The 15,993-nt window shown below is 41.3% G+C and overlaps 1 protein-coding gene across 11 annotated transcripts in view; it reads left to right on the top strand.

Annotated features, from left to right (window-relative positions):
• CTNND2 (catenin delta 2) overlaps positions 1 to 15,993 on the top strand; it is a 515,372-nt gene that overhangs the window by 416,713 nt on the left and 82,666 nt on the right. For all 11 annotated transcript variants that reach the window (XR_008331611.1, XM_053397153.1, XM_053397157.1 and 8 more), the window contains one exon: positions 4,559 to 4,742. Coding sequence is in view for 10 of the 11 variants with exons in the window: in XM_053397153.1 (XP_053253128.1) it covers positions 4,559 to 4,742 (184 nt within the window). In the remaining variant the exon portion in view is untranslated. The remainder of the gene's footprint in view (positions 1 to 4,558; positions 4,743 to 15,993) is intronic.

Consider the following 15,993-nt stretch of genomic DNA (forward strand, 5'->3'; position numbering starts at 1 on the left):
AAATTGCAATTCCAGCATATTGCTTCATTGTCTGTGACTGAATGTTCAGTTGCTCCTGTTGCAGACATTCTGCAGAACCGCCTGCCCCACAGGAGGCACACAGAATCTCACTGGGATTAATCAATGTTGTTGCTTTTTCCTACCAGCATACTTCTAGTTATCACAAATCACAGTCCTGTGTCCAGCATCCAGTCTGAAAGAGGCTGTTCTTCCCACGCTACCTTGCAGGCAGTTTCACTTTGTAACATATCGGAACCCACTAGGGGAAAAAGTGCTCAGAGCAAACTTTAAAACTCCTTTGTGGAGAATAAAACCCAAACATGGAAAGAAGGGAGGTCACCATATAATGGTTGTGCTGTCGAGGTAGAGCTCTTACTATTGTTGAGGAACACGATTTAGGGGTACAACGCTTTCTGCATCTGAAATTTAAAATTAAGAAGTCATTGTTTACAAGATGGTTGAAACTTTGTTTTTTTTAAGAAAGGGGGAAATGACAGCATCTATCCTCTTCAAACAAGGCATGCTGATTGCTAATCATTGCCTGTGGGGGCATTGGAGGGGGGGAAGGAGAGAACAAGCTCCGAGAAATCTAGAGTGACTTCAGTTTGTGAATCAAGTGGTTTTTCTTGCTGTTTCTCATTCCACATTTTCTTCAGCTTCAACACTTCCCTTGCCACAAACTGGAATAAAATCCACAGCATTTTAAATAGCATAGGATTTTGCATGCTGACATAGCATGTTGTATTTGCATTCCTATGCATAACTGACTAGCAAAAATCACAAGATGTAGCTGACCAGCACACAATTAGGTAGAAGGCTAGGCTAGGAATATTCACCATTATTGTCTAGTTCTGTGTGTGCAATAGATAAATAGACAGAGATGATAGATGATAGATAGATAGATGATGATAGATAGATTAGATAGATAGATAGATAGATAGATAGATAGATGGTAGATAGATGATAGATAGATAGATAGATAGATAGATAGATAGATAGATAGATGATAGAGATTGATAGATGATAGATAGATAGATAGATGATAGATAGATATAGATAGATGATAGATATAGATATAGATATTGTGGTGTGTCTAGAGAAGCGTTCAGTGATGTGCGGTTTGCCAACTCCTTTACTTTTTTGAGAAGCACACTATAGAGCAGGCATGGCCAAACTTGGCCCTCCAGCTGTTTTGGGACTACAATTCCCATCATCCCTGACCACTGGTCCTGTTAGCTAGGGTTCATGGGAGTTGTAGTCCCAAAACAGCTGGAGGGCCAGGTTTGGCCATGCCTGCTATAGAGGAAAGGGAATGGGCATCACCTTTCTCTCATGACCTACTACTGTGTTCTAAATTTAAATACGAGACACAGCTAGTAGTACTTCTTGCCATATAACGAGGAAACTGCCACTGCTTTTAACTGTGAGTTATTGTAAATGAGCATGGCAGAAGAAAATGTCGCCTTGGAAATGTTTCCCTCTTCATTTCTCTGCTTTCTCAGTGAAAAATTCAGGACTACCTATGCATCTTCTGAGATGTCGGGGGAAAACCAAATGTGAAAGTATTGCCCCCCCCATGCCCATTTTTTTCACATCCTTCCAATCAAAATCCATTGAATTGGGAGCCATAGGAAAATACAAATCCCATGAGGCCCAGTAGGAATGATAAAGCATTTCTCCATTTACGGTGGAGCAGAGACCTTCAAAGGCTCTCTTGGCCCCATCAGTGAACCATCTCCTTCAAATCTCCTCAAGGGGCTTAGCTTCGAAGGGGTGGGGAAACTGGCAGGGAGCAATAAGAGCAAGACCACATTAGGACTAAGGCCTGAGTTCGAAGAGACTTGGGCCCAGTTCGTAATTGGGGGCAGGGAGACTGAATTTGCCAAATTCCCAGTTCTGAGTTCATTTGTAGTAATTGCAAATGTGGCTGAAATTTCTGCACACTGCTACAGCCGCATTTCCTTATCCAAACCGATTGTTCATTCAGTTAAAACTCTCAGAATGAAAAGAAAGGTCACCAGGGTGGGGGTGGGGGAATATAAAAGGCAGCATATTCCTCAAGGAGGGTATTTGTGCAGTTAAGATGATGTAATGTTTTCATCAGTCCCATTTGCCGAGTGCCTTTTCGTAAAGTATTTTGACATTTAGTGTAGGATGGTTATTCAGATTCGCTTAAACAGAATTATGGTTGAATGGAGGGTATCTCCTATGCCGGATTTTTAATCACTTAATCAACTTAATAAGTTTCTGCAAAAGTGCCCTTGACATTAGCTTAGTTACTGAAGTGCATAAACACAGATGTGTAATTTTTACTGCAACATCAACGGTGGCACAGCTATTTATAGTAGCCCGAAACTTTTAAGGCCTAAAGGCTTTCATACGGAAGGAACACAGTGTGTAAGAGGAATTGTTTTAAATTCTGATAGCTCCATTAGATGTTTCATTACTTGTTCGTAAGCACCGGCAGTGTGTAAGCAACTACAATGCCGCCGGTGGTCAGAAATATGATCCGACTACGGCACGGGCGGCTGCAGCGGCAAATCGGGCAGATGAGCTCACACAAATCCTTAGGGTGGAGATACCACAATATGTTCTGTTACTGCTTTCATAGACATTATTTAAGTGGCAAAATTACTATCATTATGGTGAGCAAGGTGTTTTGGAAGGAGAGCCTATTTATTGCAGCAGACCCACCTGAGAAGTCTATATATGAGAGAAAAAGAACATTGTCTTGTTGGGGGAGAATGGGCCATCTTGCATCAGGAGTGGCGGGAAAGGCTTGCTACTACCACATAGTGCTGCGTTTAAGTGCAGCATGTTATTTTCCTCCCTAGATAGTATTCACTTATATGAGAAAAAATAAGTCGGAAGAGCATGGCTGGGAATGGGGGCTTAAGCTGCCCTTGGTGAATGCAGGACCTGGTTTCAGGGACACGTTCTGCATGAAGAAAAGGATCTTTGTATTTTAGCTCTCAGTACACACATGTGCTGAGCACATGTTCTGCATTCAAAATCATCTCCAGGTTAAAAGCTGGGAAAGATATTGTGTCAGAAACCCTTGAGAACCCCCACCAATCCGAATAGGCAATACAAGCCTGGATAGACCATTGATCTGACTTCGTATAAAGCATCTCTGTATATTTCTGCATGGAAGGTGAATATGTAGTCACCTATAGAAAAGCTGGATTCAAGTAAAGTGTATTTAAAGATACAGGACTTCTGTTAAGTCCGTATTCATGACCAAGCTTCTATTAGAATTCATCTAGACAAACTGTAAATTTTAAAAGTTCACCTTTGTTTATTTAAGAATGCAAAACACCTCCTTGTAAACAAATTCCCATGTTGAAACACTTGGAAAACCCTGAGATAAACATGTATGTTGGTTTGTTGGTTTGTTTGCTTCCTTCTTTGTGGCTTTTTTAAAAGCAAACTTTCAGCATTATAGCATACAATTTTGTAGTTGAATTTGAGGAACATATTCTTATGCACTCCTTACTTATCATGTGTATGTATTTGGCATTGGCAACTGAATAGTAAACTCGCCCGAACTCTCTTCCAAAGATAAACAGATACAGAGAGCTGGAACTGACATTTTAAATTTGGAATTCTGTTTCTGAGGGTGTGCATGGTTTTTCCCCCTGCCTAGGGTTGTGTGTGATCTTAATTCTTTGAGAAAGGGCGACCTCCATCATTTCTGTGAAAGGATGACATCAGCAGAATTACTCCAGAGAGAGTCTTTCCTGCTTAAGTCTCCCTCAGCTGGTGATCCTAAATACAACTGTTTGACAATAACCTGTAGCAAAATACATTTCACAGCCTTGCCCGATTCTTCTAAGTGTGAAATATAGCCTTTAAGTGTTCTTTTATCGTTATTGTTATTCCCTGTTTTGCATGTGATAACGTGAGATCGCAGAATTTATAGCTCTAAGGCACCTTGAACACTCCCTGGGTGTCAAGGCAGCAAAAGAATGAATTGAATTAAAATTAATTAATTTGGCCACAAAAGTAGTTGGCAAAAGGAATAGCAAAAGCAGTGTAAGCAGGATTTGGGTCTGATGTGGCCTGTTCTGGCCCTTCCCATAGCAGAGTCCACCCCTGCAAAAAAATATCTGCACTAGCCTGTGCCGTCAAGAAGTTCTGTGTCCTCTGCTTGTTCAAGTTATTGTAGCACCTGCACGTTTTCCATTAGTTGAGCCTCCTCAAAAAGTATACAGCGCAGTACCCTTGCCTGAATGGGAGACCATTCACTGGCTGCACTCCCCTCAGTTTCTGTGGCAGAAGAATAGGTCATTGAATACAACAAGCTACATTCTAATGATGATTCTGGGGTTTTTTAAATAGCCACAGTACATTAATGGAACCTCCACTGTTCCTGGTGGGTGGGGCGCAAACAGCAGGGGTGGGCCTGTTGTTTACATGGCCTGCTTGTGGGCTTTCTGGAAGCACCTGGTTCCTTTTATGTTCTTAGGATGATTGTGCTGATTTACTTGTGTGTGGTAGCATTTCTTTCTGTTAAGTAATGTCAACAATTGTTTATTTGATTGATAATTGCTTTTAGGAGTTCTCTGGAATCTGTCATCTTGTGATGCACTAAAAATGCCAATTATCCAGGATGCGCTTGCAGTGTTGACCAATGCAGTGATCATTCCTCATTCAGGATGGGAAAACTCCCCACTCCAGGATGACCACAAAATACAGCTTCATTCATCACAGGTGCTGCGCAATGCCACTGGGTGCCTAAGGTGAGTTCTGATAACTTAAGCATTGGATATGTTCTTATGCTGAATTCTCTCTTCTTCCCTTAGCCTCCCAGGGACATTGGGTGGTATCCAAGTAAGTCATACTCAGAGTAGACCTGCCTTACTTAACGGACTTAAGTTAGTCATAGTCTGAGTACGACTTAGTCGGCTACACCCATAGAATCAATATTATCACTTCAGTCTTCCATCCATTCCACAAAAGTCTGTAGCATTTTTACTCTTTCATTGAAATGTCATAGTAGAATTGTAGAGTTCGTGCCATAACCAAGTATTTAGAGGTGCTCTGAACCAATAGCTGTAGTATGTGGTACTGATGGTTTTCTACTGTGGGTCTACAGTGAGTACAACCTGCGGGTACAACAGTGGGTACAAAACCCAACGATTAATCCTATTCCCCACATTCTTGCCATGGAATGGAGCAGCAGCAAAAGTGCCTGACAGATCACCATCCGTGGCTGATGGGTTGGCTTGTGTTTGACCAAGTGGGTTGCAAAAAAAACACCTGCACAGGCCTGTGGGTTAAAATTGCTGTCATTTGCTTTAAAATTCCTGTTATGTATCTGAATTTGGGTGCAAATCAACTTCAATGTTTGCACAAGAAAAGAACAGGTGTGTATAAGATCTGGTGTATAAGCAGTAAAAATATTATGAACGAGTGACATTTTAGTGTAATCACGTCAATATGTTTTAGGCGTAGTGATTCGTAAATGGAATCAGGTAGATGAATAACAAAACTGAGATTGCAAATTTACTTAATTCAGGGTGAAGCCTTTAATCTTGTTCTCACAAACAGGTTGGATGAGACACCTCGGTTAGATTGCTACCTCCCCATGATTTTGGCTAGATAATCCGTGCAACTTCATCCAGTGGGCCGGCGACTGGGAGCGAAGGGCAGCAGAGTAGTAGATTACTTTAGATTTACTCCTCAGCATTACAAATATATCTTGTGCTAGTGTTTGTTTTTTATAATTGATGAATGTGAAGTTCGTATGGCAAAAAGATAAGTATCACAAAGGCAGGGTGCTGGACAATGACCTGGCTCACTCATAACGAACCATGATTAGAATGAACTGGAGCTTAGTGGGAACACAAAGCTTGCTAGTTCATACTCATGCACAGCTCATGGTTTGTTTGGAGAGGAACAAACCACAAGCCTTGGGATCACATGTCACAGTAAACCAGACTGTGTAGAAGTCAGGTGGGAGGAGCAAAAGGCCTGTGTTGACACGAAACTCTAGTTTATTTTAATTATGGTTTAATGTGGCATGCAAACCAGGCCAATAACTTCAGTTCCTTGAGTATTGGTCCTCTTCTGAAAGATGGCTTCCCAACTAGTTGTCATCCTGCATCCAACATGTTGCTATTGAGTTAAAAGCATTGTTGAGGTTTCCACATACCTGCATGCTATTGGTTTTTCCTGGCAATTTAACTGGGGTTCACATGTTCCCTTGGGGAAGGGCCACAGCTCAATGGTAGAGCATCTGCCTTGCATGCAGAAGGTCGCAAGTTCAATCCCAGGTAGGGCTGTGAAATAACCCTGCCTTAAACCCTGGAGTGCTGCTGCCAATCAAGTGCTGCCAGTACTGAGTCAGATGGATCAATGTTCTTATTTGGTGTAAGGCAGATTTCTATATTCATTCCTCCCTCTCAGGTTGTTCATATCTTCTTCAGACCTGGTATCTAGGATATGTGTCCTGATCTGGTGGGAATGGCTACCTTTTGCATTGATGCATTTTAAAAATGTAGACCTTACATAGTAAGGTAAAGGGACCCCTGACCATTAGGTCCAGTCGTGACCGACTCTGGGGTTGCAGCGCTCATCTCGCTTTATTGGCCGAGGGAGCCGGCGTACAGCTTCTGGGTCATGTGACCAGCGTGACTAAGCCACTTCTGGCGAACCAGAGCAGCACACGGAAACACCATTTACCTTTCCGCCGGAGCGGTACCTATTTATCTACTTGCACTTTGACGTGCTTTTGAACTGCTAGGTTGGCAGGAGCAGGGACCGAGCAACGGGAGCTCACCTCGTCGCGGGGATTCGAACTGTATTTGTTTTCTAGTTATGGCTCTTTGTAGCAAACTAGTGTCTGCAGGTTTTGATTTTTGGCGAATGCCAATGCTGTGGGCCCTTTTTTGCCCTTTCAAATCTCTATTGTGTGTGGCTTCTAAATAAAACACTTTAGAGACTTTTTCTCAGTGGGTTGTTAAGCTCATTGATTTCAAATGCATTTCAAGATTTAGGCCACAATCCAGGAAGCCACAGGAATAACAAGCACCAAGGTTTTTCCCTTCTCTGGGTTTTTTGTTTGTTTGTTTGTTTAAAGAACAGAAGCCCCCGATTCTATATGGTAAATACCTTTTTCAGATTCCAAAACATTTGCATTATATCTGCAGAGAAATCGACAACAGTTTGTGATGCACAGGGACGCTGCTGCTCAAAGACCAAAATAGTTGAAGCCCTGCCGAGCAAGCTCAAGCCCTTAGCTGAACCTCCCTGGATTATAGCTTTAGGCTACCATCTTCAAAAGCCTGCACCAGGAATATTTTCATGCATGCTTGACAGAAGTTGCCCATCAGGAAAAGATGGAGTGAGCTGTATAGTGTTGCAACTTCCTGTATAGTTCATTCAAAATCGGTCTGTCTTTAAGTTAGGCAACGATGGCTACAGCCGGTTTGGCAAAACTATTTGTGTGTGCAATTCGAACTCCCTTATTTACACACACAAGTACAAATATGTGTGTGCAGTGTAATCTGAAGCAATACAGTCCAGGAAAAGCTGTACTACTTGATTCTACTTGTTCTTTAAGGTGACCCAAAGTTATGCCTTTCATAAGGATTAGCAATTACTGCATTTTAATTTGTATTCCAAGTGCCCCTTGTTGTGAACAGATATCACTTCTGCTTGCTGATATTCAGGGGGAGGAGGGATGCTAGTTTCTGCTGAGTTCCTCTCTGGCTGAAGGCCCCCCCCCATACTATGGAGGGGTTTGGGGGGTTGTGGCAGGAAGGGAGCCCCAAAGCTCTGTTGCATGCACAGAATTCCATTCACAGTGCTTTGGATTCAAGTCAGTGGTATACTGTATCTTAACTGAATCTAAGCACATTAAATCAGTATTCTTTTATAAAGACTATTAAACCAACAAAATAGTTCCATTAGTGCAAGCACTTTTAATGGCACAGTGGAATTCCACTGCCTTCTTCTTTCCCCACATGACCCCTAAAACCACTCTGGGGCTTCCCCCAACCGCCCAGAAAAAGATTTAGGGGGTCTGCAGGAATAGTGGAGGGCAGGGAAGTTTCATTGCATAGCTGAAAGTCCTTGCAGTAGCAGAACTATTAGATACCACCCTTTGTCACATACTGCTGCTCCTTGATGCTTCCTTTAAACTGTGTTCTTCTTGCCTGGTCTCCAAATTTACCCTTTTCTTGATTCTTTTTTAAGAGTGAGATGAATGAACAGGCACTTGGTTTCCAATGTGCCAGGTCCATTATCTTCTTAGCTTAGATCCGTGAAGACACTGAATATTTGCGAGTTACCTCTGTGGAGATGTCACACTGACTTTTAGCATCATATGGCTGAAAAGAAAAAGAGGTCCAACTCATAGCTTCACATAGATTACTGTACAGCATACCCACAATTTACACTGGGTTGTGTTCAGAGGATAGCACCTAAAGCCAAAATCACGTACAGTCATACCTTGGATCTTGAACGGCTTAGTTGCCAAACATTTCAGCTCCCAAATGATTGAAAACCAGAAGTGAGTGCTCCATTTTTCAAATGAATTTCAGAAGCCGAATGTCCAGCACAACTTCCGATTGGCTGCAGGAAGCTCCTGCAGCTAATTGGAAGCCACACCTTGGTTATCGAACGTTTTGGAAGTCGAATGGACTTCTGGAATGGATTATGTTTGGCTACCAAGGTACGACTGTATAGTTAAAACACATTGGGTACAAGGGTGAGTGGGATTGCTAAAGTTATCCCCACGGACGCCCGACCACTTTCTGCTCTCTTAAAAATTTTTTTTTAATGTTACCAGCTGAATAAAGCTGAATGCACACAAGTTAAAGGCTTGCAAGTTGCGGGTCTACTGTATACTGTATTTTATCTTCCAATGATATTGTGGGCTCAGATTTTGTTGGGGGAAAGGAGGGGAATATGGTGAAAGGGAGAGAGTTTTGGTTTTGTTAGAAGTAAAAATAAATGAATTTTAACACCACCGTGGCTAAAACAAATGCACTTTAACAAGTGCTTTACATTTTAAGATGTGCTGTGAATGGAATTACCATTTTCATTGCATGTTTATTCTTTTTATTTGTTTTCCAAAAATGTATAGAGCACCTCTCATCCAAAGCCCCTACTTTATACACAGCCCAAGGGGCAAATCCATATAAAATGCTTTAAAATAGGCCCAATTATGAAATTACTTATATTCTGGCAACTTTCAGTTATTTAATTTTTATTGCCCTTGCATCTCTGCTGCTCACTGCTTTTAAATTCAATTATAGTTATTTAGATTCTTTTAGTATTGTCATCCATAGCTGAAAATATTGGATTTCTTACTAACAGGCTTTAAGCCAGCAGCAAAATATATTATGCACTTAGCACTCTTATTCTGAAGTTAATAAATGCCAACTAAAATTCAATGCTTTCTTAGAAGCAGGAAAGTAGATAGGATTAGCAACACAAATGGAACATTTCCAGAAGGAAAATTTAAAAATCAGCTATTACTTTTCTCCCTAATCCCACCTGCACACCTGCCCCACTCTGATCTAGTGTCTACCTAATACTAGGCCAAAGCATGACTTAGCACAAGTGAGAAAACATGCACAGTATCCCAGAAAAGAGATTGTGGCCTGTTTGATGCCCTTGGATTGCTTTGTTGCCATGCTTTATTAAGCCATGCTTTGGGTTCATGATTCTATTATATGAAACTGGGCTCATGCCTTAGCTTTCTGCAGGCCGTCCATGATTTGTAGCAAAGATTTGTCCTATGCTTTACAGATCTTAGTTTGTCTGGGAGAGGTAAACCACAAGCTGAGGTTGAGACAACATACTAAGCCAAACAGTGATCGTTGTCTCAATGGGACACTATTTTATGTTTCTCTGCGCTTACCAAAGGAAACACTAGCCTAGACACTAATGAATAAAGAATTGGGATTCTTAACTGATAGCTCACTGCAGAGTCTGAACTTAGGGTCATTGGAAAATGTTTTGTAAGAGAAACTAAACTTTGATCTTTTCTTTTTTCTTAAAAAAAAAATGAGTTTCTCTCCATGTTGCTACAGAGATGCTTGCAGAATTTGTACCTGCATTCTCTAAGACACAGTACAAACGTCTGCCTCGTTCAGCGTCCCTTCTGGCGAACGTCTGCAACAAACCCGGAAGTACCAGAACAGGTTACTTCCAGGTTTGCCGCTCATGCATGCACAGAAGCGCTAAATTGCACATGCGCAGAAGCGCAAAGCACTCTGCGCGCATGCGCAGACATGGCACTTGGCCCTGCATCCTTTTCGGCTAGCGGCCGGGGCTCCGGAACGGATCCTGGTTGCAAAACAAGATGCAACTGTAGTTCTGTCCTTATGAGGTTGTTTGCACTTAATTCAGACATGGATTTCAGGTGAAAACAAAAATAGCCAATATGTGGGGCTTTCTCCCCTTCTGCTCCTGCAAAATGATCCATATTCATTCTCTCTAACGGATGTGTATTACATACAAAATCTGTAATGTAAGATGCCGTAGTGTAGTATATTCATTCCCACAGGGGTGACCATGTTAGTCTGTTGAAGCAAAAACAACGAGGACTCTGGTGGTACCTTAAAGACTAATAGATTTATTGTGGCAATATAGAAGTCATCTGAAACTAAATATTCTTGACATCAACCTAATTACTTGGCTATATGTTGAGCCTTGGTTATCCTCAGCTGCTCTTGTTCTCATGCTTTTATTCTAGTTGTCAAGTGAAGTGTGCTTCTGAAAATCTGCAGAAGCAATAATTTCTGTGACATGTTATATCACTTTACTGAACTTTTAACCTGTCTTGTTCTCAAAAAAGACAACATATAAATAACCAAGGAGAATTTTATGGTTCCTGAAATATTTTCATCAGTTTTAACAGGTCCCTGAAAATGAGACGGAAATAACGAACTCAAGCCTTGAATGTCTGTAGCGATGTTTAGACAGGGATCAAGTAAGAGGTATTAGTGTTGTAAAGGTAAAGGGACCCCTGACCATTAGGTCCAGTCATGATCGACTCTGGGGTTGCGGCGCTCATCTCGCTTTATTGGCCGAGGGAGCCAGCGTACAGCTTCCGGGTCATGTGGCCAGCAGAACTAAGCCACTTCTGGCGAACCAGAGCAGCGCACAGAAACACCGTTTACCTTCCCGCCAGAGCGGTACCTATTTATCTACTTGCACTTTTGGTGTGCTTTCAAACTGCTAGGTTGGCAGGAGCAGGGACCGAGCAACGGAAGCTCACCCCGTTGCAGGGATTCGAACCGCCGACCTTCTGATCGGCAAGTCCTAGGCTCTGTGGTTTAACCCACAGCGCCACCCGTGTCCTGATTAGTGTTGTAAACAGCATCAAAACACGTACACGAGGCAATATGGTCCCCAAAATATAACATGATGAGCTCGATTTCCAGATATCAGAAAGTTATCAAATCCGTACTAGTTTTGAAGATCAGCTAAAACCACATCAAAAACTTCCAGATTTGTGGTATCCTTGGTGGTGCATTGCAAAGCCATTTGATCCTGGGACACCAAGAAAGACAGCGTAACAATATGGTAGCACAAACCTGTACATGTCTTCAAAAGTTGTATTTATTCTGAAGCCAGCCGTTAAGGAATTGATTTGAACTAAAAAGCTTGTTCTATGGGCTTGGAGGACACGCAGGTGTAGTTGGTGAAGTGGCAGTGATCTATCAGCCATATTGGGCTGTGAGCTATTAGAAATACCAGGTTCCTTGCTAGTTGTAAACATCTCTGAATCTTCTGCGTTCTCCCTGTTCTCAGGGTGATAATGCATTTCAGGTACAAGGAGCTGGAACTGTTGCGGTCCTTAATTTATGCAGCTGTCATCCTGTCGCAGCATCATTTTTGGGGGAGACAACCATTTAGTAACCATAATGCCTTATTCTACATTCTGAGCATCTACAGCTGTATCACCCACTGGTGGTCGGTACAATATGCCAATGCTCTCTTTTCACAAAGCAGCAACTGCTTGTTGCACTACTTCCCTGCATAGAGCCATCATGCTCTCATAAAGGTCAAGCCGTTGATTTGGAGTTTACTGAAACACAGTATACTGAAATGGTACTGTAGATGTGACGCTCCTGTTGTTCTGGGTGGAAGACGTTACACTCATTTGGAAGTCCTAACCGAATCAGATTGTTTTCAAGTGGTAAAGTGAAGGTTTGATGTATTGTGTGTTGAATTGTCTCACTCCATCTTATTATGATACAATATTAAAACAACATACAGACTGTGTGTCCATACATTTCTGGTCAGATATTTTGTAATCAGCAGGCTTTGTAGGGGCTCACTTTTCCAACATGGTGGATGCTTTCATGGTGTAGGAGTTCTCAAATTATATTTGGAAGGTGTCTTCACTGCACAACAGACTCCCTGGCAGGACTCAAAATATGTTACTGAGCTTGCCAGACTTACTTCTTCAACACCAAATTGTATATGATTCTTTGCCTCCACAGTGAGATGATAAGAGTACTTATCTGCTTGAAAAAATGTGATAGGGAATATGGTAAATGTAATTACTTTCATTGCCATGAAGCAAAATATTTGATTTTCACTGGTGCTGCAAAGAAACCAGCCAGGACCCTCTCATAGCCATATCTGGGTGGGAGGCTATTTAGGACTGCTTCCTTCTAGAAATTCACAGTCAGTTGGATTCCAGGGCACTTTGCAGAATGTAGATCCTAACCTTGATTACTGTCCTTTTAAAGTCTTGTTGAACTTTGGAACTGCAAACTGATTGGATATTGGCTGTAACTAATAGCTTCTGGCCTGCAAAAAGTTCCAAAGCTCCATTTTGTGAGGTTTATGGAGCTTGCAGAATTTGATCTAATTAATATGTGTATTCTATTTCTTCTACTTAGAAAGCAACCTCCTAGCTCTCTACCACTTTCCATTGTTTTTGCACCAAAAGGCAAATGTTAAGCATCCCTAAATGTTCTAGACATTCTAGAGGATGGCTAAGCAATGTAGTAGCCTCCAGGTGTCATAGACTACAAAATCTCCTCAAGCTGTATGTTCAGTGGTAAGAGCTGATGGGATATTGCTGAACTTTTCCCATTTCTTTCCAGAGACAGAAACAGTTTCACAGAGCTGAAATGTTGTAGATTAGATTAGATTAGATTAGCACTTTCAGGAATGGCTCAGTTGTCAAACACTAAAATACTTAATGTGAATTAACCAAGCTAATGACATAAATTTGTAAATATATATATATATATTTAATGAAGAGAAGAAACCTTGGCTACAGATCATGGTAAGCAAGCGGGGAGCTTAACTATGGGCAAAGGTTCAGTCAACACCCCATGCCAAACCTTCTCTTAGCTCAGTGTACCACAGGATTATGAAAAAGACCAGGAAGCAGTAGAGCAGCTGCAAGCAGTTTTTTTCTCGCATGCTGGATATTTCGTTTTAACAGCTAATTTTAGTTGATGCTCTGGTCATTTTGCATTAGTCTGGAGACAATGTTATTTTGTATAGCTAGGACATGTCTGCTAGCATTATATGCCTTTACCGTAAAATTTGGGCCTGGGATGGGAAAGATTTTAGAGGCCATGTTGAGTTCTTATGGCATACTTTTAACATAAATGAAATATGTCGTGCTGAATATTTGTAACAATGGCGGGAAGAAGCCTCAATAGATTCCTGAAATTTGTATGAACTGTGTCAGGAATCTCCCTAAGGACTGCATTTGTGCAAAACATTCTATTTTACTTTATTGCGTTTTTAATTCATTTGCAATTATTTGCTGCTCAATGCAGTGAGTGCACCAGGTTGCAGTGCAAAAAAATCTTACAACAGAAGGCAAGCAGTTAACAATGGTTGCAAAAATAATATTCACAATAACATTAAACCATTTTTAGCACATTATGAATGAGTAAAAAAAATTGGCTCGAGGTCTGTAGCTGGCAAAGTAAATCTTGCCATGACCAGAAAAGTTGCTGTAGTATGAGAAGCTAACAAGATGTAAATTGTCTGCATATCTGACCAGTTTGCTTCCCCTTTAAGGAGTGGGTCTAAAAATTGAGTTCAAGTCTCAGAAAAGGTTGGGCAATAAAACAATGCAGCTAGGAAAAACTCTTAAGGAACAACCATAACATTGCATTTGGTGTAGAAGTCTTTGGAATGGAATTGAGCCTTTTCATTAAGACCCAGCTTTCATTTGCTCAAAGGGACACATTTTAGGTAGCCTGGTCTTTCAAAGACAGGATGCCTTAAACCAGTATTTAAAGGTTCTAATAATAATCGCAAAAAGGGAAAGTAGGGTACTTCTTATCAAGAGATTTATTAAGGTCCCAGATATTTGCTCCGTAAGAAAAACATGATGTAAGTTTTCATTTCAGCACAGCAGAAAGCCAGTATTTCTATTATTTATTTCTTATCAATGTGTTTTGAATAAGTTATTATTATTTTTTTAGAACTGCAAGCTGTCTTGAGAGTTCTAACTGAAACGAAGGGTGAAGTGTCATGTTTTATGAATGAGCTTTAAATGATGGGCTGTACTCAACATAGCACTTACTTAAGTAATTCCATCAGCACAAATGATTTCTGCTAGCATTACAGAATGCCCTCCTCTATCCTCCCCCCCACCCAGACCTCACCCCATCTGTTATAGGGGTTCCCCCAACCCTCTGGCGCAGATTGGAGAAGGGTGATGGGCATGAGGAAAGTGGATATACTGACAACCTAGCTCTATACCCCTCAAGTCAATGCAGCTGTTGTCTTAATTTCAATACATCTGGCTATCTAGTTTTGGCTTTCTGTTTCATCTTCCATAAACTTCAGTCTTCTCTCACATAAAATGCTGTATTTTTCACTCTACAAGACGCACCAGGCCATAAGGCGCACCTAGTTTTTGGAGGAGGAAAACAAGAAAAAAAATATTCTGAATCCCAGAAGCCAGAACAGCAAGAGGGCTCTGGCTTCTGGGATAGCTTCTTGCTGTCCTGGCTTCTGGGATAGCCATGCGCAGCCTCTCCCGGGCAGCGGGAAGAAGCTAGGACAGCAAGCGGGGCTCCGTTCCTCCTCCTGCTTTACAGGAGAGGCGCTTCGCTGAAGGGGCGCTGTGCAGCTCTCCCTCTGAGCAGCGCCATTCGCTCCATAAGACGCACTCAACATTTCCCCTTACTTTTTAGGAGGAAAAACGTGCATCTTATGGAGCGAAAAATACGGCAGGTTGGATGAACTGCACATTTCTTTACTGATATATATATATTTATTGTTGTGATGTACATTATATCCTTCTCTTGACTTGAAGAATTAAGAAAGTTCAAGTTTTAGCCTTGCGGTACTGGGGCCGATTGCTGGTGAATAAACATAGCAGCCATGTGAAATAATTCTGCCTGGCAGCGGCCTCCATTTTGAAAACCATACAGGTGGCATGACTTGCCATTCAGGAAAGCCTTCTGTCAATTTCCTCTATCCCTCTTTCTTCCCACCCACTCTTGTTGGTGTGAAGAATCAGAATGTGTGCAGCCTATGAATGCTCCCTGTCTCCACCTTCATGAAAGGTCAATATACCTAAGCCAATGTACTATACTCGATTATCTTATGTAAATATAATTGCTACTTATAATACCGAAATTTCAGTATTAACTTACAGAACTGAATTTCAGCATGAATAACACATGCAAAGACAATCAAGCTGTTACTGCAGAGAAAGCTAATCAGAATGGTTGAATTGTACCTGATTGGAAATAATCAGAAGAAAGTGTAATAAATATTAACACAGTTTCAGAGATTTACTTAGATTACATCTGATTAACTTTCTTCTTCTTGATAGAGCACTCAAATGACTAGAAAAAGAGATGGGGTGGATGAAAATGTATTTGAGTATTAACAGTTTTACAAAGCAAAGACATAATTTATCGATATCTAGTTAAAGTTTGTGTTCTAAAAATAATACAGTAATGACTCTTTTAAGAAAACTAGTTGATGCTGTCACAATCTTTCCCCCCTTCAAAACAATCGAAACCAATTGCAACT

The sequence above is a fragment of the Podarcis raffonei genome, chromosome 7 (assembly GCF_027172205.1).
Source record: "Podarcis raffonei isolate rPodRaf1 chromosome 7, rPodRaf1.pri, whole genome shotgun sequence".
NCBI lineage: Eukaryota > Metazoa > Chordata > Lepidosauria > Squamata > Lacertidae > Podarcis > Podarcis raffonei.